The 23,604-nt window shown below is 35.9% G+C and overlaps 1 protein-coding gene across 8 annotated transcripts in view; it reads left to right on the forward strand.

Annotated features, from left to right (window-relative positions):
• Window positions 1-23,604, forward strand: part of PCDH9 (protocadherin 9) — a 670,643-nt gene that overhangs the window by 412,813 nt on the left and 234,226 nt on the right. For 3 of the 8 annotated variants that reach the window (XM_071431101.1, XM_071431100.1, XM_071431102.1), the window contains one exon: window positions 18,380-18,581. In XM_071431101.1, coding sequence (XP_071287202.1) covers window positions 18,380-18,581 — 202 coding nt within the window. Of the gene's footprint in view, window positions 1-18,379; window positions 18,582-19,508; window positions 21,730-23,604 lie in introns of those variants that run through there. The other 5 variants (XM_071431103.1, XM_071431104.1, XM_071431105.1 and 2 more) reach the window with 4 other exon arrangements.

Here is a 23,604-nt window from a genome sequence, read left to right on the forward strand (position 1 = left end):
ATGGTTTGGGTTGGAAGATACCTTAGAGATCAAGTAGTTTCAATCCCCTCTGCTAGGGCAGGGGCATCTTCCACCTAGACAAGGCTATTCAAAGCACCATCCAACATATCCTTGAACAGTTCCAGGGATGGGTCATCCACAACTTCTCTGGGCAACTGCTTGCAGTGCCTTATCACCCTTACAGTAAAGAATTCCTTCCTTGTATCTAATCTAAATCTACCCTATTCAGTTTAAAGCCATTCCCCCTTGTCCTATCACTACGTGCCCTTATAGAAGTCCATCTCCAGCTCTCTTGTAAGCTCACTTTTGGCATTGGAAGGTGATATAAGGTCACCCTGAAGCCTTCTCTTCTCCAGGCTGAACAGCCCGACTCTCTCAGCCTGCCTTCATAGGAGATGTGTTCCAACCCTTTCATCATCTCTGTGACTCTCTTCTGGACTCACTCCAGAGTCCACACAGATCTGTGGAGCATCCACATTGCTGATAAAGATGTTAAACAACACCAGCCCCAAAAGGGACCCCTGAGGAATGCCAATTGTCACTGGTCTCCACTTGGAGATCAAGCTGCTAACTGCAGTTCTTTGAGTGCAACCAAATTCCTTTTCCACTGTTGTCCATCTGTTAAATCCATACCTGTCCAGTTGAGAGACCAGGATGTTATGCAGGATAGGGTCAAATGCTTTGCACAAGTGCAGGCACTTTTCCCTTATCCACAAACACTGTAATCACATTGTAGAAAGCCAACAAGTTTTATAAGCATGATTTGCCCTTAGTGAAGTCATGTTGTCTGTGACCAATTGCCTCCTTCTTGCTCCAAGATCTTGCCAGGCAATGAGTTGAGACTGACTGGCTTCTAGTTTACCAGGTCTTCGCTATTTCCCTCTTTCAAAAGTTGAACTTATGTTTCCCCTTTTCCAGCCAGTGGGAACAAACTTCACTAGACTCCCACGACTTCAGATGGATAGTGGCTCAGCCACTTCACTTGCCAGTTGTTTCAGAAGCTACAGATATATCTCATCATGTTCCAAGTATTTGAGTACCTTCAGATTCCTTGGATGGTGTTGAATCTGATAATTTCCTACTGCAGAGAGTTTTTCATTCTCAGTCCCTCCTTTTGTCTTCTGTGACTTGGATGCTGTAGCTGGAGCACTTGCTGGAGAAGACCAAGACAAAAAGTTATGTGCCTCAGCCTTCTCCATATCCCAGGTAACCAAGTCTCCCATTTTCTTCTGCAGAGGGCTCACATTTCAATCCTCTTTCTTTTATCTCTGCTATATATGAAGAAGTTTTTCTTGTCACCTATGAACCCTGGGCAAATTTAATTCTATTACATATATCCTGTTCTTGCCATCACTTGATAAGGCTCTTCCTATATTTTCTTAAAGATGCCCTTGTTGTTTGCAAGTAGTTGACTATTGGATTTTATAAGGAAATGTCTGGCAGGGGGGTAGGGTAATGGGGAAGAATAAATATAATTCTTAATTGTTACTGGTTTAAAAATCAAAGCATGACCATGAATATCTTAAAGTAAAATTCATTCTTATAGAACTGCAATTAAGAGATTAAGGAAAATAACAATACATTATGAATGCAGCAAAAGATGCAAAGATAGATTTGCTTTTTCTTTCCTTCTCTTCTCTTTTTCTTTTTTTTTTTTTGCCTTTTCTTTTTTTTTTAAGAAGGAATGTATATCCCCAGAAACAACTAGAAAGCATAATAATTTAGATCCATCAAGCAGGACACATCGCTAACAGTAATCATGTGGAGCTGTTACTGCTACCTGTATTATTTCCCCATGGCTCTCTTGTTGTCTTTACTTCATCCAGTCTTCAATCAGATTGTAAATTTCATAAGGGAAGAGCATTTTTCCTATGTTATTCCAGTATTTCCTCTCACAGTGCTACTTTTCTGTTCTCTCTTCCATCTTCCCCCTTCTCAGTGTTAAGCTTTTTATAATCAAGTGAATTGAAATTATAAGCATATTTCTTCTACTTCAAATTATAAAATAATAAAGTATTTATTCTCTGGATAGCATTTGCCATCTGAGCATCTTAAATTCATTTGCAAATATCATGTTAGCTTTCGAAAACATCATGGCTAGTTGAAAAAAAAAAAGGAGCAATGATCTTTCCCATTTACCAATAAACACAAATGTTAGGTGTTTCACATCACTGGCAGCTGACAGCAGCTGGCCACTATCAGGAAGTTTTCAGTACCTGGAAGATAGACCCCAGGTACCTTATTCTGAGTTTAATTGGAAACTCTCTATTGATTATAGTGACTTACATTTTATTATGTATCAAATGTGCCACAGAGTCTGTCTTCTGACTCAGGTACTTCAAGCACATGATCACCCTCCATCCCCTGGGTGAGAATGACTACTTATATTCCCTCACATGTTGGCTTCTCTGTCATTTTCAGTTTAGCTTAGAAACTCAGTATCATGAATTCTTTAAGATGCCACTTGTCTGACCTGGCCCCTGATTTTAATTGTTAAGATTCAGGCTAGCATTCCAGATGGTCCCCTCTACCAGGGCTGCACAAACTGGACCTGGTTGGTGTTTTGCCATTTCTAAGGAAAGTGCCAGCTGTTACTCATTTTGCTTGTTACTGAATATCATTCGAGATTATACTAGTGGGCAAAGTCCTAAAGGATATTTGGCATTACTGCTCTGGTGAATATCTGTAGCCAGTGTTATTGAGTAAGCAGTTTCATCTATGCCTGATTGTCATCTTACAGAAAAAAGGACTAAAGAGAAAAAAAAAACCCAAAAACCAACCCCAAACCCTACCCAAGAAATTAGAACACATCTGTCTTTCTTTTTCTTCCATCTGTCAACCCAGGGCACATACCATATATTTTTTTTTCCTAGTGTGGGAAACATTTGGCTTCCTCATTATGAAGTTATCCATGTACAGCTTGATTTTGGATTTTTTAGGATAGTTTTACTGTTCTTCTTAGGACTGCTACTCAAAATACATAATTCCAGAGGGCTTATAATTTCAATTCTAGAGATTTTAAACTATACACTTTTCTAAGAAATAATGATAAATAACCTTGCCTCTACAGAGCAAAGCTCATACCCTCTTTGTCAAAGTGCACAGAAGGCATTCCTCTAATATAAACATATTTTAGGCTTTTGTTTGCATATGATGTAGAATGAATTATTTTATAATTTTGATTGTATTCATTTCAATAAAACTAGTTACAATTAATATTACCTAAAACAATTCCCATGGAAGAGGAGAAAATTGTGATAAGCACTTATCCAAATATAGTCATACCTGCTTTTTTTTCCCCAATTCCAGGAACTCTTGCAGAGAAATGATACCAAAAAGACTGATCTAAGTCCCCTAGCTGCCTTTTTCCTCCAATACATGCTTGCAGCTGTTGTGACTCTACCTGGGCACAGCACATGTGGTGTTTCAAGGACCAAAGTGAATAATACATCTGTGCCAAGTGGGACTTGGCTGTCCTATAGCCTGCATATATGGGAGGTTTGGTCTGACCAAAAGTGATGGATGCTTGACACCTTAGCAGTTTGGCTGGTCTGTCTTTGCATAATGGAGCCATTAACAGAGTAATTGTCTGTCAATGAAATCAGCATTCCTTATTGCAGTGCAAGGCCTCCATTACCTTCTGAGGAAGAACTGCAGGATTTGGCCTTTAATGAAGCATGCCTGTCATTCCATACTGAAATGTCGATCTTGCTTTGACTGCCACATAATTTTTTACTGCATTTTTTTTGGACATTGTATAATTCAGAAGTTAAAGGCAGGCTTCATATATAGTTCATTAATTACACATAAGAATTTGATCTCCATTTAGAAACCAGAGAGATAAGCTATTAAAGGAATATATATTTAATTAATTCTAGGAAGTTCAGGCACGGGAACTTGCATGTACAGACAAAACACTGACACACAAAACACTTCATGTCAAACCAAAGTTTATATACTTAAAGCTTATTTAAGAAGCCATAATCAGATTTAATTTTTTATATTGAAGGAATACTTATTAGCACACATTAGAAAAGAAAATCCAACACCACAGGGGAAAAAAGTAGAATATGTATAATGAGTACCTCTAGTACAAAAGATAATATCTGTGAGTAATGTAATTTAGATTTAAAAGGTTGGTAAAGTCAGAACAATCATAAAAATAAAAGATGACAGGAAAAACGTGGAATTTTATTAAATTTACTGGTAGCAGAAATGCCTATAAAACAATCCTAATACCATTGAGATCAGTTGAAGACTTTTCAGTGACTATACTAGTTTCTAAGTTAGGCCCACATTTATTCTTTCTGCTAAGGAAATTCAAAATTGTGTGAAGAAGCATTAAAGTCTCCATTTCAGAGAATTTTCTAAGACTTGTTTTTAGTGCTCTTTTCACTTCTTTTAAAAATATTACTAGCAACTGTAATGTAATGACATCTTCTTCCTCTGGTCACCCTCTCTAAAGAAAATAAGCACCTTTCCACTTTCACATTTTTTGAAGAAATAGGTGTGGTTGTCTGCCATTTTTGACTGGTTATCATCCAACTTGCAGTTCCTGTGGAAATATCTCAGACTTCCATATCTGTGATCTGTCAACAATAGACATCAAACCAGGGGGTTTAGATGCATTCTTTACATGCCTTGTCAACCTGTGAAGACTGAGATAAGGTAGCTTCCACAGGCATTGGGCTCTGTGATTTATTCTACAGTTTGATAACACCTTAAATCTCATAGTGCCACCATGCATTTTCACCCATCTGTCATAGAAACGATCATATCAGAAATGATCCTGAGCTACTATATGTGAGAAATCAATATTAAAACAAGCCATTTCAATTTGCCCATATACAGGAGTAATTTACTTAATAATTTTTCTAATGCTAATTTCCTACTCAGAAGTGTGTCCTGTCTATTCAGTAGATGACTAGTAAGGTGGAATTTATAATGATGTAACAGCAATATTTTCCAACAATTGGTTTAGGTTTGGATGCAACCTATAAAGACATTTTTTTTATATTCTCTGGGAAATGAAGACACATAAGACGTGCATATATACCTTTAAAATTTTTTTGTGAAGTGCAGTTTCATTCCTTTGTGGATCTTTGATTTTCATGCTTTTATTTAAATTAGTATTGTTGCACAAAATAAAATGTGAGACAGAAGTTTTGTGCTTGTCAGTTTGCCTAATGAAAAGCTAGAGTTCAAAAAGCAGATACAAATTGCCCTTGAAATGTTAGTAAATGTTGGGCTCAAAAGCCAGCAGTCCTTAGCCATTTGTATTAATTAACATGGTCATGTGTACTAGGTAGAGAGTGCACAAATAAATCCATCAGTTTTAAACACTGGGATCAAATGTAATGGCATCCAACAAATTCTGTGAAATGAGACACTTGCTAGTATGCACCTTAGAAATATAAATGCACCAATCACTAAACTGTTTTATGTTCAAAGTAGGTGTCCAGCTTCCTGCTTCCCCCAGTTTTGTAGACAGAAAATGAAGAAGTCACAGGCCAAGGTTGTATAAAGTTCTTTATTTTTCTGAATGTGACTTAGTGAATGTCTTTACAACAGAAGCCATGTAAAAGTAGGTGACTATTAGCATCAGTTAGTGTAACTTCAGAGACTTTTGCAAAGTTATTCTTTTAAGCTGCTGAAAGAAGTTCAGCAGTGTGATTTTATTTTACTAACATTAATCTCAAGCAGCACAAAGTAGGTTATTATACAACATCAGAATATAATGTGGAGTATCAAATATTTTCTGCTTGTTCTAAGGGGAGCATGGCATTACCAGCATTACCTGACACTATCTAAATGATAGTCAGAGTTCTTGTTTTCCCTATAACTTTTAATGTGTCAAGACCATGCCATATGTAATTTGTGGAAAATACTGAAAATTGGATGGAGCCTAATAATAATCATAATTCTTGTCAGGTCTCATTTGACTTCTGCTTGAGGCCAGCAGAAAATGCATCCTAACTGTTTTTACTCACAGTGAGATACCACTGAGAGTATCTGCTGTTTTGATAGTACAGCAATACCACTGTCACATTGCTGATTTCCATGCAAGAAGTCATTTTTTTCTTGTTTCCTTTTTCATCCTGTTTGTTAATGAGGTTTTAGCTCTCTTTCTGGCTAAGCTGCTGGTACTTTTTTGTTTGTTTTTTTTTTTTTTTTAATAGAAACCTCTGTGTGGAAACACCTTCATAGGCTTATTCTTGATTTTATGTTTTATTTGGGATTGTAATTTCATGTAGCAGAGACTTGTCCCAACAGTTAACATGGCACAGGAATGAAAGACCCCTTATCAAAATAACACACAAAACCCCAAAAATCCTTCAGCCACTGAAAATACTAGTGTGCTCTGTGGTTTAGTTTTTCAAGCTTTGACATCATAAGATAGTGCAAAGCAGATATAGATGTGTATTATATGCACTGAAAGAGAAGTTTGCAGTCAGTATTTTTAATATACTGGAGAATCCTAAGTGAAAAGCTGGGATTTTTTTTTATTTTATTTTAATTTTCTTTATCACATGTTTGCATATGCAAAATGAAAACTCCAAAGCTTTGGGAGTTTAAATTAAAAAACAAAACAAAACAAAAAGCAACCAAACAAAAAAAACCTAAAACAAAGTCATAAAACTGTGGATAAGAAAGCAGTTCTCAAGGACATGCTCTCCTAAGTAAGAAAACATATGTTTTTATGGTGGAAATACATTACTGTCTAGTTCTTTTTCTATTAGAGGTGCAGATATGTTAACAGAGGTGTTTTAATTAGCTTATAGTGTGTGGAATCAATTGGGATAATAATATTAGTTTCAAAATTAATATATTCTAGAAATTACATCTCTCCCAGGATGCACTAGCTTAACCATATTATCCTTGACAGTCGTGTCCACTCACTCTCAGTTTTTCCAGTGTGGATCCATTTATCTAATGTGACAGCTCTAGTGCTCCTTGTGTTAATAGATGTACAGCTGCTTTCTGGAATCATAGCATGCAAACATTCTTGTCCTCAAAGAGCAGTGCTGCTGCCGTTTCTGCTTTCTGTGCTTGTAGGAGAGGACACGACTGCTGACTCAGAATTAATTGTAACCCAGTGAGTTGACAGTGACAGATACCCATACATACCACTACTAGTTCAGGAAGCAATGTCCTAATTTACTATTCTCCAACAACATCCCTAAATTGAGAGCCTCCTTCGTTTCCTTCCTCCTGTCCCCATGCTAATACAAAATATCCTTAGAGTCTTTATAAGAATTCTGCTTTTTTCTGCATTTTTTAATCCTTGTTTTATTGAGGATCCATATAATCTTAATTGAATTTCCTCAAACTCACATAAATAAAAGTGGAGATTTCCATCATGATGTCACTATGAACACCGGTTAGTTTAGAGTTTGATCATTTACAGGCCTTCAGATTTTCTTTCCCCCACGCCACCTTCCCCCCTCCTCCCACTTTTTTTCAGTTTAGGACAGTTACTACCTTTAAAGCCCTTTGGTACAAACTTCCTAGTGGACACTGGTCATTTTTTATTAAACCCGAGGATATTGAAGTATGTTTTTCTTCCTTTTACACGCATTATTAAAATAAAAACATTCAAATCACAGATTAATTCTAATATAGAGCAAGGGCTGCATCACCCCAGGCAAAAGATTGCTACCTGCACACAATATCCATGGCCTGCTTGATTTCCAAGGTTATATGTGATACTAAAGTGCTAATGGAACAGAATACTAAGGGGATTTTATCACATCTGTCTTTTTGCTGAAGATCACTGTAAAGTTTCCTGCTTGCTGGCACTGCAGAACTCTGCATATCTTCTGTAGTTACTGACAGTGATGGAACCTTAAATACACAGTACTTCTGTAGCACAGTAATTTTAGGCTTCAACAGTAAGATGCAGTGTCAGTAATGATTGTTGACATCATACTACATGTATCAGTTTACTCAATATAATTAATAAGCCTTAGTTGGTGGAACACTTCTGTAACTCATTAAATACTATAATCATAATTTATGTTAACATTATACATGTAAATGCAAATATAGTAGTCAATTTTCTTATATATTAAAATAATAGGGTTACTTTTATAGGCAGCCTCCAGGTAATGTACAGTCCTGAGACAGGAAATATTCTCAATTGTTCCTTCTAACATTTAAAAATGTAATTTATAGGTTAGAGTAAGTCCTCAAAGCTTTATTATGCCATTCACATTATGGAAGCTGGAAGAGTTTTACAGAATGTAAATCAGGGTAAATATATTATTATAATTTAACTTGTTAAATCTCAGCAACAGCTGTTTCTACATTTAGTACTTCATATGCATTATTGATCAACACATGCTTTTACTAATGTAAAACTTCTCAGAGTGTAGAGAAGTTACTCTGGTTATTGTAATTGGTACCGTACTTCTGAAATGCTTCTTCAGTTGAGTGCACTTGTAATGTGCATTATCTGTCATGCTAGGAGTACCTCATCACCAAAATAAAACTAAATAAATAAATTGAAGATCGCTGAAGTCTTCAAATTACTAAAGATCACATAAATTACAATTCTATTGCAACTAAATTGTTTATATGCAAGTCAGTCTAGTATCTTTTTATCAGTGAGATCTATTTCTTCAGGGTCTTGCATTTAAATACTTTTCTTAAACACAGATAAAATTTTAAGTATTGAATATCTAAAGTCATGTGGCTAAATAGTTATGAACATAATGCAAGATCTAGGTAGGTTAATTTGGGGCATTTAAATTTGAAATCTCTGAACTTCATGTCTCTCTTATGTCAAGGGTTATAACAACAGAGTTGTCAAAGGAATTAATCTGTGTTACGTCTTCTAATACATGCCCTAAGTTTACCCTGTCATCTATAGTCAATGATTGAGTACAGGCATTCCAAAAAGGCATGGTACTGTTATTTTACAATTATATCTCTTTTAAGGTGGCATGAATGTTCATTAGAGCTGCCTTTCCCCCTCCCTTGATTTTTAATTTTTAATAGCTATATACAAATTTGTTCCATTTTAAATGAATCCTTTCTCAGGATTTTTTTCCACAGAGTTTCTGGTAAAAATATGTAATAAATATGTCAAGCTAACATGGTTTACTAATGCCTAGCCATTTGGGTGAATAATATTTCTGAAAATGAGCTTAGTTTTCTATTGGCAACACACATGGCTATTTTCTTTTATGTTGTATTGTACAGAAATTTCCATCTTTTCTCTCCATTTTCCTTTCCTGCATGCATCTGAAATATTAATTTTCATATTTGTAGGCTTAGAACTGATTTTCTGTGTCTCAGACAATTAATTCAGGAGGATGGGGGCTAATATTTAAAATGTTCGAAATTTATTAATATTTTACCAGACTCCAAAGTTGAACAAGATAATGCTCTGATTTAGACTACATTAAATTTAACACTTAGCTTTCCTGTTATGTCAAATTTACCTTGCAGTCAAGATGATTTTAGGTAAATAGAAATGCTTATTTATAATGCTTATTGAAAAGAACTATTTGTCTTTTCGGTGGATATTAGGAAGGCAAAACTTAAAACATATAATAGTCCTGTGTCTAGTGTCTTTAGTTAAAGGTTTGTCAGTCTCTTGAATGTCCAATTAAAAACAAAACCAAACAAAACCAAACAAAAAAAAAAAAAAAAAAAAAAACCAAAACCCAACCCCCAAAAAACCTAACAAAACACAGGAAGAATTTATGAAATAAAGACTATAGTTTCATGAAATAAAATGAAGGAACATCACCATATAAATAGGGGAAGAATGTGATACTGCCTCAAACGTTAATGGAAACCACAAATTTGACTGCAGATTTTTCTTCATTTTCTTCATTTACTGTCTCTGAAAAGCTAACACAACTCTCCAGCCAGACAGGCTCTTTGTTTTCCATGTTTAAATATGCTTGGGACCATCACGCTGTCAATTCCTACCTATTCATGCATCAGATGGTAATTAATAATGTTTTTCACCTTTATGAAAAGGCCAGTTTTGTGCAGCTTTAGTAGCAAGACAGATATAATAGGTAATTATATTTATGTTTCCTTTTAATACATTGCAGTGTAATTTACAGATTTCTATGAAATTTTAGTACTGAGAAATTGAGCAGAAGAAATCAAATTATTGTCTGGTATAGCAACAATTTACATTCTGAAATCAATACCAACATTGTTACCTTAAGGGGAAAAAGAAGTATATACTGAGGCACTCCAGCTATTTATATGGATAGCATGGTATGAAGAAGTAGCATGAAGAGGCTGTAGCAATTGCTTTTTTTTTTTTCATTCTTAGTTTAGCTTGAAAGATTGGCCAAAACCCTATCTATCTCCATTATCTTGGTTCTGTGGCTAAGATATCAAGATGAGCATGGAGAATGGATTATCCCCTGCAAGCAGGATCCTTGAATAAGGACTACCATGGGGACTGCATGAGGAAGTTTAGTTTAGAAGCAGCCAAGAAAAAATAACTCTATTTCTCTTAGCAAATTGCAGGGATCTACAGCACAATTTGTACATAACACAGACTTGAGCCAAGTTTATCAGGGAAAAGCAAAAGTGGCTTTTACTAAGAAAGTAGATTGATTTTATCTCAGATTTACATTTTTTTTGCAAAGTTCAGTGAAACATGAAAGAAGAAGGTGAGTATCAGTGAGCTGAGTTAGACAAAGCCCTGTTTAAGGGGCTTTGTGGCCTTCTTGTGAGACACACTACAACAGTCCTTGACTGATCTTTCCAAACTGGAAGAGAATGTGGGTTGTATATTTTAGGGGCCTTTCACTAAGTCAATCAGAACTGCAAAATATAACAAATCATTGTTTATTTATAAAACAAAGTGACACAGGAACCATATGTTAATTCCAAGACCTTGCCAGTTCTTTCCATGGAGCAAATACAAACATAGATATGTTTTGTTGAAACTGTCACTAATCTGTTTTTGTGACTTGGTCTTCATTTACAGGCCTGATCTCATAAGAAAAAAAAAAAAATCCATGTTTTAGTACATGAAATAGGAATCTTTGTTTTGATCCTGGAAGGAGCAAACTTTATGAACCAGACATCTTCCACAAAGATGTTTGGAATTAAGCATAGATTTTTCTTGTGTCTTTACAACATCTTAAACTTGTGCACAAGCAGTATCCTCTCCATAATCATCATTTAATCATCCCGCATGTTTTTTAGGATATTTGTCTACTGTTTACACTTGATTTTATTTTAATATGCTTCTCCTCTGAGAATTAATGAGTGAAGTTTCAGTAAATTATGTCAGGTATAGAGTCTTCTGCTTATTTTCCATAATAAAGGTAAATTGTTTGTTCATGTTTCACTTTTAAGCCTCCATATCAACAATCTTTCCATAAGGAAAATATTCCCAGAATGTTTTCTTTGAAGTTGTTTTTTTTTCACAATATTTCTCTGTCATCTTAACACAAAGTATACCATAATAGTTCAGAAAAGAAAGGGAAGTAGTTTTTGTTGATGCAAAACCTCCACATCTGAAAACAATATTTCAATTACAATTAAAAAAAAAATGTCATGCTTGAATATATATTCTGGTATACAGACCTACATCCCATTCTGTAAAGTTTAATTTGTCTTGCTGTGAACTGGATCTTTTAGTGGCTTCTTCCTGTTTGGAAAATCAAGGAGAGAAATCATGGCCATTTTATTCACAACTGTATTGAGTGAAGAAGTTTAAAGTACCTAATTTGTAAACTCAAAATGCAGCTCGGCTGGTTAAAATTCAGCAGGTTCTATTTCCAGCTACCCAGTGTAGAAATGTTTTTTTAATTACAGCTTGGTTTATAACAATGGATAGGATCTGTAGCCAAATTTGTCCCTGTGAGACATTCAGCAATGGAACAATAGTATAATTATTTCTGGGATCCCTGATTAGCAAAAACAATACAATAGTTGTACAAAGCTTGAAGGTTTGGTTTTTGGAGTAAAAAAGAAGCTAAATCTCCTCTTAATACTGATTTCTGTAACTTGCTGTGTGATTCAAGTACATAATTGGAAATAAAATGCATTTTAGAAGCTAGTGCACAATGGAAAGAAGGGAACAATTTTGAAACCCAGTGCTTACACTTCCTACATTAAAGTTCTGTTTCCACACAGCTCATAACTCACCTGCCACAGGACATTTCAAACACTTGATATCACATGGCATGATTTTTCCTGTACTTCAGGCTTTTATCACTCAGGTCAACAAAATACCTTACATTACTTGCAGCCCACTTTCTACCCATGTATGAGTGTGTCTGGGAAAACAGGGCAGCAGTGAAAAAGCTTGGTCTCATGAGTAATGCCTTAAACTCACTAGTATTGGAGTATCTTTTCTAGAAATCTATGCTGAGGCACAATTTCTACCAATTCTTTTGGTTGTGTAAGAACTTCAATATTGCAAATATAATGCTCTATGCAACTTTTCCAAAGCCATAGATTTGTAATGGATGAAATTGGAAATTGTAGTATGGGAATACATTTTATACAGCTAAGATTGTAGAAAAAAAAGTACTTCAGTACAAAATTATGTTTTCAGCTCTGGGAAAATATGAAATTGCATCAAATAATTCTATATTGTCTTTTATTTTCAGTTAGAGTTGACAGAATTCCAGAATGGCTGAGGTTGGACAGGCCTCTGGAGGGTGTCTAGTCAACCCCCTGATCAAGCAGGGATAATTACAGCTGCTTGTCCAGAGCTGTGTCCAGATGGCTTTTGAATATCCCCAAGGAGGGAGACCACACAGTGTATCTACTCCACTTGTGCCCGTGCTCAGTCACCCTCCCAGTAAAAAAAGTTTCTTGATGTTCAGAACCTCCAGTGTTTCAGTTTGTGCCCATGATTACCTGCTCTGTCATTGGGCACCACTGAATTCCTCATATTAGGAAGGACTGAGAAAAATAGAAGGGGAGAGTATGTGGAAAGAAAAATGACAAGCTGCAACACAAATATAATTTTAAGTGTTTTCAGTATCACCAAATAAAGTATAATAACAAGGAAAAATGCATTTTCTATGTCCAACACAAGTTCTAGTTTTTTGTACTTGATCAGTAAGATTAGAATGTCCCCATCCTCTGCCATGCATTCCTCATCTCTACACCACAGAGTATCACAACAGAGTTTGTGTTGCTATTTTTATTGGCATTTTCAAGTACCACAGTTATTACTTACATTCCATAATTTCACAAATTACAGTTCTTAGAACATACTAGGCACCTTGAATTTGTTGCAGCAGGAAAAAAGGTGCTAGACCAGTTTGATGTGTCTTTGATTTGATATAATTTGGTTGTTACTATGTTAAAAAAGTGTTGGCTGGCTGAACACCTGGTCCGAAAACAGGAAAAAAAAAGTGTTGCCACTACGCTTGAACTGTCCTGTTTTCAGCACAGGAGTTTGCTTTCCATTATCACCATCTGAGATGGTGTTTCTCTTGTGGGTATAAAGTCATGCTTCACCTAGAGGAGCTTCATGGAATCTGCTGCAATAGGTGATTAAAGGAGAATGATTCCTAAGATTGTTTTCCTGAATTTTAAACTCAGCCCAGGTTCAAAAACCCCACTGAGTCTAATTGTTCTGAATTATATATTGAAGTTGGTTTGACACGGGTAAAATTATAGTGCTTTGACTGAATTCACATTTCAGCTTTGGGTATCACATAACAATGAGGTGATATTTCCTGATTAAAAATAAGGACTGAATACTTTTCAGGACCTGAAGAAGACCACTGTTCCTCCCAACCAAATGCTTATTCATGATTGAATGTGTCACAGATTTTAGATGTGAATTTTGGCCAAGTGTTGGGACCTGAACCATAACCTTACCTCATGCTTATATAATCCCACGTATGTTGCAGTGTAATTAAACTTGTAATTGCTTGTTATCATTAGTCCCAGTGTTGTAACAACTATAAACCTCATTACTCAAAACAACTTGAATCTGTCTTTAGGTAAAAAGAATTCAAACCTGGATTTTGTTGCATGAGTGAGTAGATAAACATGAGCTTAGTCTAAGAATATTGGATTTTCTTCTGAAAGAAGAGTTCCTGTCTCTACTGTGGTGGTGACAAGAAATTCAGTGAACAATCAGTGAGGGGCTCAGTGCTGGATCTGGACCATGCATCACATCCTGTGATGTGTTCTGCCTCCAGTGGAGAGTCTGTGTACCTTGCCCAAGCCATCTGTGCATGGTGTGTTGGTGTGGATTCACTGGCAAACTCCAAGTTGGACCAGCCAGGAGTAGGAAGCCCCAAGTCTGGGTGGGGGTATCTGGCAGGCAGTGGGGCAATGCTGGTATTTGGGGAAGACCCATGAGTGTGGCCTGCCTGTGGGACAAGTGTGTGAGTGCTGCATGTGGGCAGTGAGCCCCCCATGAGACCAGCTGGTGAGCTGGGGACCTGTGGGGTCAGTACGGGGGACTGGGATCTGGGCAGGGGTTCTGGGCAGGCAGAGGGCCTGTCCTGGTGCTAGGTGCTTGTGAACCTGGGGAGTGAGGGGTGTCTGCTGCACTTGTGACTTTCTGCCTCTGACAGTCCAAGACGAGGGGAGGATGTGTCCCTGTGTGACTGTGTCTGGTGTGAGTCCTGAATGGGGGGGCTGCTGGGGCCAGAGCCTTATCTGAGGCTGTGTAGCCACAGCTGTGGCCAAATCAGTGTCCATGTGTGTGTCTGTGTTACACACTCAGTCTTGGTACTGCAGCAGCTTTCCTAGCCTAGAAATCCCAGGCTGGGCTCCGACAGCCAGGCAGGAGGGTTCTGGACCAGGCGGTGGGGGCAGTGACCACATATCACATTACTTGACACTTTTAAGCTCTCAGTACATTGAGGACAGGCTTTCTTTTCAATTACTAATACGCCCAAGCTTAAACATTTGCTTTGAGTCTCTTTTTGCAGGAGGCTTGTTCCCCTCATTGTTTTGATACCACAATTTAATCTAAAATATCTTTGTGGACCGCATGCTGTCCATCCATCATCTCTGGAACTGGGTCACTGTTTACATGACCCTTAGATTTTTTATAACCCTTTGTAGTGATTGGTGGATTCCTTAATGGGTGGCTGTTGTGGGTGAGAATGGAAACTTCAGAGAAAATTTATTAGAGAAGCTCTGCTGTTGAGTCATGGGGTGCAGAAAGGCCCCCCATGCTTTCTACACTTCTCAGAGAGGAATTTAGTTGTCACTGGATCCAGTCTTAACCCCAGACTTTGTCAATGCTTTAAGTAACTTTGTCCCACAGTTATTAATGGCAAGTCAGATACATTTCTATAAAGATGAATTAATTTATTATTTAGATGACAAATGATTAGACAAAAGATCTTAATCAGATTTATTTACTACAGAATGTAAAAGCTAAAACTACTAGCAGTGTATAGTATAGGTATAGTGCACTATATCAAAGTTATTACATAAGGCTAGCAAAAAGGAAACCATTATTAAGTAAAACTTGATATGACTCACCACACCAATGCTCATGGGCAGATCTCTTTAACTCAGCCTCAAAGAGTATCCTTGAAGAGGTTTCCCCACTTCAAGGGAGAAAAGTTCATACACTTCAAGAAGGAATATGGGAGAGGAACCCAACTGTGTGAAAGTGGACTGGACTTCTACAGTATATAGTGATTGACTGCCAGTCATATGTCTCCAGGTCTCCTTAGCAGCTTATCTGTCAAATCTTTGCCTCACTATCAGGATCTTCCTTTGGAGTTGGTGAGTCAGACTGCTTTTAGCATAATTCAATGGCAAAACCAGCACATGACAGCATCTCTCAGCCCACCAATGATAGATTGCAAAATAGGGCATTATTTGAGTTGACCACATTCCAAAGCAGATCATTCTGCTACAGTGACTCAGAAAGGCAGGACAATCTACTTTTCTCAAATCATTTAAAGTATGGATTTATAAATTAATAGCAAAGAAGTTGCCAGTGTTAAGTGTTAGGCTTGGGTCATTTTACTGGCTAAATGGTCACTGTCAGTATAGAGTGAGAGTGGATTTTGGCTGTATGAGGAATTTTTGTTACCCAAGATCAGTACTTTTACTATATAACTCATGAAATAGGACATTTTTGTAATTATTTATTTAGGTAGTTAATTAGTTATAGGGGCTTTATTATTTTGCAGATCTTAAAAAATTATTTGTCATCTCCTTCCCTATTTTAGGGCTTAATTTATCAGTCATTCATGTCTTCTTATAGTGTCTTTTTGGTTTAAAACAAATGAAAGCAATCTCCTTTCCTCAGATCATACCATGACCTGGGGAGAGGGTGGGTGTAGGGAGATGCATCAGAACAGTTTGCCTCTTGATGACTTTGATAGTGACATAAATTCTTAGTTTGGAAAAACAGATCTCCAATTTTATCTTTCTGAAAGTAGTTGCAGAAAGAGAAGATTTTAAGTTATGCAGTTAGCTACATTTCTATTGTGCTCATATTGAAGGGGAAGAATGAGATAGCAATTAAAAATTGTTCAGGTTGGTAGTTCCAGAACAAAAAAAGTTGTAAGAGAAAGTAACAAAATGTGAGCTGAAGTTTTTTCTTAGTGACACATGTAGAGTTAGGTTCTCTGTTGATGTAATGAATACATCCAATGACTCAGAGGATCTATTTGGTTTTCTACAGCTGGATTCTATTCCTAAAGCTAGAAAAGGAACTTAAAAGCAAAATACTAATTATAAAATCACAGCCAAGAGCAAATAGTATTACATTTATTTCTATACTGAATAACACAGTAATCTAAAGTTGACTTAATCAACTATATCCACCCAAGGGAGATGAATAAAAAAGAAACCTGGTAGATTTTATTGATCATCATATAAAATGGTAGCAATTACCATTAACAAATAGTCTTTAATAAGCAAACATACAGTTAGTACTATTAACTTGAAGTTTTTCTCATTAAAAGAAAAATGAAAAAAGGAGGAGAAAAAAAGGGAAAGGTGGGGCCTGATGATGTTTCAGGATGGATACAGGACACCTGATGTTAAGGACTTTAAAAAGTATTAACTACTGGAAGATACCTGTTGTAGTATTTTCCAAATGTTTCCTTCTCTTCTGGCTCTGTAGAAATCTTGAATCATTAGCTTAGATATACCCCATAAATTTCAGATGACTAATATTGATGAGAAATAGCCATTAAACTAAACAGTTATTATGCTTAAGAAAAACTTTGTGAATCTCTACTTTATACTAAATTAATCTAGCAAATCAGACCACTGAAGCTGCCAATTTTTTTTTTTTTTTTTTTTTTTTTTTTTTTTTTTTTTTTTTTTTTTTTTTTTTTGTGGGAAGATGTGCTTAACTTAATTTAATCACTCTCTTGAGGTACTCTTAAACTAGTTGCTTCCGGTCCTTCAAAGATGCAGTATTTTGATCCATGAAGACCTATAATATTCCTTTCATGAATCCAACAGTCATGGTTGCTAAACAATTTGCAGCAGTGCTATCAGCTCTGAAGCTCTTGGGGAATCACTGTATCATTCTGTGGCCACAATTCAAAAGTAAGATTATTTCTCCAGATGAGAGAGGTTCAAAATCAATAACAGTTAACTAATCCAAGTGCACACTGAAGGTTTTGTTTGTTGTTTTTTTTTTCCTTTTGAAATGGCTATAGGTTTGTTTTTTTAAGAAGTTCAGTAAAATGTGTAATTCTGCCTCTTAGTCCCTGTGTTTTTTTGTGCAAACTCTGTGCTGTTTTATTTTTATTTCTCTTACCAAATTGATAATTGTTTATTCTGTCATTGCATTTTGTGAATCTTTGCTGAACACTGTGAATTCACACATACATTATCAATCTTAATTATCCATTTTACGTACATGACTGCTATCAGTTAAATATAGACAGCTGTTTATTCATGCTACTATTCCCAAAAGATGACAACCATTTTTATGGGTTTGTTTAGTTTGGTGGATGTCTTTTTTTTCCAGTTTGAGTAATGATAATACAGTTTTTAAACTCAGAAATATATACTTATTAAATTTTTGGATGTCATTTGCTTTTCATAACATAGTTTCTAATGGTTTTTGCTTCTCAGAGAGAGGTTTTTAAATAGATTATGTTTTGAAAATTGTGAAAAATATACCTAATTTTCCACTGATCAATTTCTTAGAAGAAGTTTACTTCATGCATGAGGACATATAGACCTTTGATAGACCTTTGAAAATTGTCTCTCCCATCGGCCAATTTCCCAACTAAAAGCAAGCCAGAAAAAAAAAAAATAAAAAAAGAAAGACAAACCAAACCACAAACAAGCAAACATGATAATAGCAATTGCTTCATAAGCATTGCCAGGAATCTATTTTTATGTCAAAAGTTAAAAAAAAAAAATCAAGAGAACTGAAAAGAAGAGCACTAATCAGTGTGTCCTGTGCTCTTCTTTGTAGTCCCAGCGCCGTGTTACATTTCACCTCCCCGATGGCTCCCAGGAAAGCTGCAGTGACAGTGGTCTGGGAGACCACGAGCCAGTGGGTGGTGGAACCCTGATCTCACACCCTCTCCCTCTGGTTCAGCCGCAGGACGAATTCTACGACCAGGCTTCACCAGACAAGAGGACTGAAGCTGATGGCAATTCTGACCCCAACTCGGGTGAGTCACTATCTTATCTCTGCTTATCTGAGTTGCTTTGCTAACTTGGTACTTTCTTTTTCATCCCTTTGAGCTTTGCAATGGTAGAGATGTTTTTAAGCACGTGCATGAATGTTTGTTCATATTAGTTCATAAGGATTGTTTGGAAATAATGTAGTTTGCCTGAAGTGCCTCATGTTGTAATTTGACTGTGGAAAGAAAAGTATATCCAGTAGAATAAATGGCTTCATACTAATTGCACAGTAAGTAATACCAGCAGGGGAGAAGGATGTCCTACAAGGTAACAAGTTTTTCCTGATGTTTGCAGTGCTGTAGCTATTTAGCTTTAGACTTTGTTTTAGTAAAGTCATTCTAAATATCAATTTAAGTTCAAGGGCATGGAGGTTGCACAGTCTTTTAGACTAACAGAGAAGTCAGTAAATCGGTGAAGCACTGAAAAATTGAAAGAACCCAAATTTCTTAACAGCCTTAAAATTCCCTGTTCTAACATTAAGAATCACAGGGTTTCTTTGTTAACTTGGAGTGGCATGATGTATTGGAACTGTCAGATACAGGTTTTCATACAAATATTAAGGATGAACTATTTGATTTTGGAACTTCTGCCTTTCTCTTCCATCCTCCTCTATAATATATTTACATTATTGCTGTGTTTTTGTGAGAGCACTAAAAACTGAAGCAAGATCTTAGCCAATAGGGTGATTAGTATTTTGACATTGCAATGTGGAATGTGGAGACTCAGACATACTGAAAACAGAGAGAGAGAAGTAGCACTGCTCTTAAGTTTCTTGGTTTTTGTCTAGAATGTGAGACAAAGGTTAAAAATCTATCTGTGCTCTTGGAAGGTAATTGAACCTGAGTCCTCTTGCATCCCAGGAGTATAGAAATAAGAAATAGTTTCTGTCTTTGGCATTTCTCCCTTTTGTATAGATGATTAAGTTGTCACTGGGCCTGTACAAACCAGGAGAGAAGGTGGCCTTGGGATCTGATGAACAATATTAAGGTCCATCTCCTCATTTGGGCAGAGCTGGATCTGAATGATGACATTTACATCATGGCAGATGACAACATGAACTTTGGAATATTGACTTTGGAAATATTTTTCTCATATGTGTATAGGAAGACCAAGAGGTTGTGTTGGATGACACTCTACAAAGAAACAATTTGAAATGTTTTACTGAGAGTTGCATTCTGGTTTCTTTTCCTCTGTTTTCCTTCTACTTTTTTTTCTTTTTTTTCCTCTTCTCCTCCCCTGGATATGACACCTGCATTTTCTTCTCCTTATCAAAACAGAAATGTTTTTGGAGCTATGATGTTAAACCCTTAATCTGTACAAATACAAAGAATGATAAAAGAATAGCAACTATGAGTGGATTGACTCTGGAGCAAGAATGTATGTCTGCTTAAGCAAGCGAGGAGCTTAAGTGGAATTATCTGGTTAATTCTCTGACCACATATGAGACTTGTGAAAGATTTAACAGCATCAGAGAGGAGTTTTTAAGGCAGCATTGCATGTTGGCACTGTCTCATTGGCTTCACAGACTCTGAATTGTACATCCCTTCAAAAGGCAGCATAAAAGTCCTCCAGGAGAGTTAGGAAAAAAATGGCTTAGTAAACTTTATAGAAAGTTATTAAAAGTGCAGTTTTGGAAATTTTGTGTTAAACACATTGTGCAAACACAGTATATTAATCATGATCATCTATTCATGCCTAATATAGACACTAATAGAAGATTAGTCAGAATGAGTAAGTGTTCTTAAAAGCTATATGAAAAGTTTTAATATGTTTGTGGTTACACCTAATTTAGCCTTAGGGATGCTAAATTTGTGTCAAATTTATGAAAATCTAACCATCAAGCTATACTATTAGTGAAGTATTGAAGTATTGTTTTTTTTTTTGTTTTTACCAGATATTGAAACAGTACACTCTGTATCTCATCAAATTTCATAAACTAAGAAAGGAATTATATGGTCAGTACTGTGACAGAAATTTTTCTAGAAAAATCCAGGCCAGGATGGGAGTCATGTTGTTCATTAGATGGCTTTAACTTGTATATTGTATTCAGTATCAAGCTACTGCCTAAGCACTGTATTAAAAGTTATTTTGCTACTGTAGGCACAAGTTTTAATGGGATGTGAAATAAGATTTAAAGCAGTATATGGTTACTGAAGATGCTGTGAAAATTTTCAGAAGAGAAAAATGCTGTCTGGTATTGGCCAAAGTTACTTTGTGGGTATTTACATGTGTTCATGGTTAAAATATGTAGTATCATTTGAACATTGTATTCCTTGACATTCCTAAGCTGAATTTCTAGTTCTATTGCAGTGAAATGTTCCCTAGTTGTATTTAACTATAGAGGTAGTCTTGTTTTGGTGGCTGTTTAAGGGATTGCTGGTTATGAAATACCTGGGACATACTAAGGTGAAAGATACAACTATAAAGTAAGGAGTAAAACCCTAGTGGAGAGTTGTAGTATTATCATGTACATGTACTGCTAGCAGTTTTGGATTATAACTGTTGCATAGCAATATTTTTATTCTAAATGCTTCAACTGAAGAGAAAGAACAGTGTTTTTGGGAATGTTTGCAAATGACCTCTACATCAAAAACACAGATTTGTTTGACTGTATTGTTATGAAAGTTCATTCAAAGTAAAACTTTTCTTCAGCTCATGAGAATGTGATGTTAATCTTGGTAGTAAAGTCCTTGCCTCATGCTGAGAGCAATTTTGGTTAATGACTTTAATGCTCAGTGAATTGTGTGGGTTATTACTGTACACTGTGAAGTTACGTGAATAAAAATACAGCCATTGTTTCTGAAAATAATGTCCTATTTTAATTATATTTGAAGAGTGACCAAGGCTCAGGTCTTCAAAACCTGAAATAGGAGGGAGAAATGTGGCAAAAGTCTTGCTAACTTTTTACACAAGAGTATGAGAAACCTTAATGCCATATTTACTTGCAGTCATTAGCTTCTACAGAGACACAAGAATTACAATTACATGATTTAATGAAATAAACACACACAGTGAGAGTACATTCATCCCACTAATCTGAAAACAGAAATCTCTCACACCGGGTGAAACTGAAATGAAGAGAGAAGCCAAATATTAGCATTGTCAGCCACACACTGTCACTGTAGCTATGAGAGAAAGGCAACAAAATAGAAATATGAAGTCTTTCATAATGAGATGTAAGTCCAAGTTTGGTTTGCATCACTGAAAACTTTATTTAACCTCTTCTTTATTTAGGTCTTTTATTTTGAGGGTTGTATTCATTTTTCCAATAAATATTTTGCCTTTCTCTATTGTTAATTAATCAGTATTATTGATGGTCAGATGAGTTTGATGCTAACCTGTCAATTACAACTCCTTATAGTTCACCTTTGTCTCATTTGAAGCTTGATACACTTGATTCCTTTTAAAAGGAATATATTCCAAAGATCTATCATCTGATACAAGTTCTTTACCTTTTAGCATATCAGATAAGAATTTAGAAAACATTCCAGTTGCTTTAGGATGTAAAAAAAAAAAAAAGGCCAATGTAAAATTGAATTTACTTATACTACTTTAAAACATCTTTCATTACCAAAAATCCTGCTTTCTAATGGTTTTAAATGTGCATATCAGGAAGTGTACTTTTAACACAAACATCTTTATCATCAATTGCAATAAAACTGTACGGCTCTCTGATGTATTTTGATGTGAATTATTTTTTCAGGTATTGCTAAAAAAACTCCTGTGCTTTTGTTGTCCAGCAGTTGGGTGCAGACTGTTACTTCTCATTACTATAAGTGTGGTTTTCATCAGCGTGAAGAAACAATCCACTCGATTAGTGAAGAATTCTTCTTTCACTGTGGTTTAGTAAAAGTTGTCAGGAACTTAAATTTGGCCTGGAATTGGTAACGTATCTAAGAGTTGTATGCAGCAGAGCTGTGCAATAGAATTGTATGAAGTAAAAATGTGCCTCCTAGTGTAAGGAAGGGGAAAAATGCATTTTCATGAAAATGCTTGATAAATCACATTTTGATAGCTGCAAGCTGTGGATGTGATTCATTTTTCTTCAAAGAGATAAAGAGGAATAGCATATATTTAGTGGAGTGTTAGAACTGCTCTAGGGAGAAAGCCTACTGCACACTGTGGATGAATCTATGCAATAATTCCAACAGTTTAAAACCAGACAGAAATATAATATTTATGTCTTCTGATACATGTTTACGAAGCTAAGTAAATGTTTGCCTAATTTCTACGCCTCATTAATAAGTAGTATCAATATATATCAACAAAGTAATAGCTTCATAAAAAACATGGAGCTGTAGCAAAAATTGTAACACACCCACCAGTTTCAAGATCATGTTTTTATTTAGCAAAATTAAATGGAACATTCTATTTTGTCCTATATTACTTCCAAAGCAATTCCATATTCTTGGAAGTAATGTTATAATGCTGTCCTTCAGTAATAATGTTTGTGGATAGCTTTTTTGTTTCCAGTGCAATAAAAACTGTGTGGTTAAATTTGGCTGATAAATACCTGAGTTCACACTTTTTAATAAACCTATTACTATGGCAGTTTAGTCAAGTAATGTCAGGGGTGTTAAATGGTACTCTAATTCCAGTAATAAGTAAGAATATCTCTGCGGCAGTGGCTTAATTATGATTAAAGTTCAGAGTAATGGCAAGACTGCCTTGTATTACACTTGGTCATATGATAGTGTCCCATGTGGAGAAGCTAAGCCTCTGCTGCAAAGAGCTTTGGTTTTACAGTGTCACTATCATTACACCCAGTGGGTGATGATGGTTTAACCTTGAGGGCATACCCTCTGCTTAATCCTGTCTTTCATTTTTCTGCCTCCAAAGTTTCTTCTTTGGCAATACTGGAGTGGTCCATAGCTAAACAGCCTAAGGTGTAGAAAGAAGTGCTACTGTATTAATGCCTAGATCTAGATAATTTGCCGTCCATAGTTATTCTTGTGTTTTCATAATATGAGACTATGAGAACTAAAATAGGAACATTTGCCTTTGAGTCAC

Source organism: Agelaius tricolor, unplaced genomic scaffold (genome assembly GCF_023055355.1).
Source record: "Agelaius tricolor isolate 1412-34295 unplaced genomic scaffold, bAgeTri1.0.p SCAF_7, whole genome shotgun sequence".
Lineage (NCBI taxonomy): Eukaryota > Metazoa > Chordata > Aves > Passeriformes > Icteridae > Agelaius > Agelaius tricolor.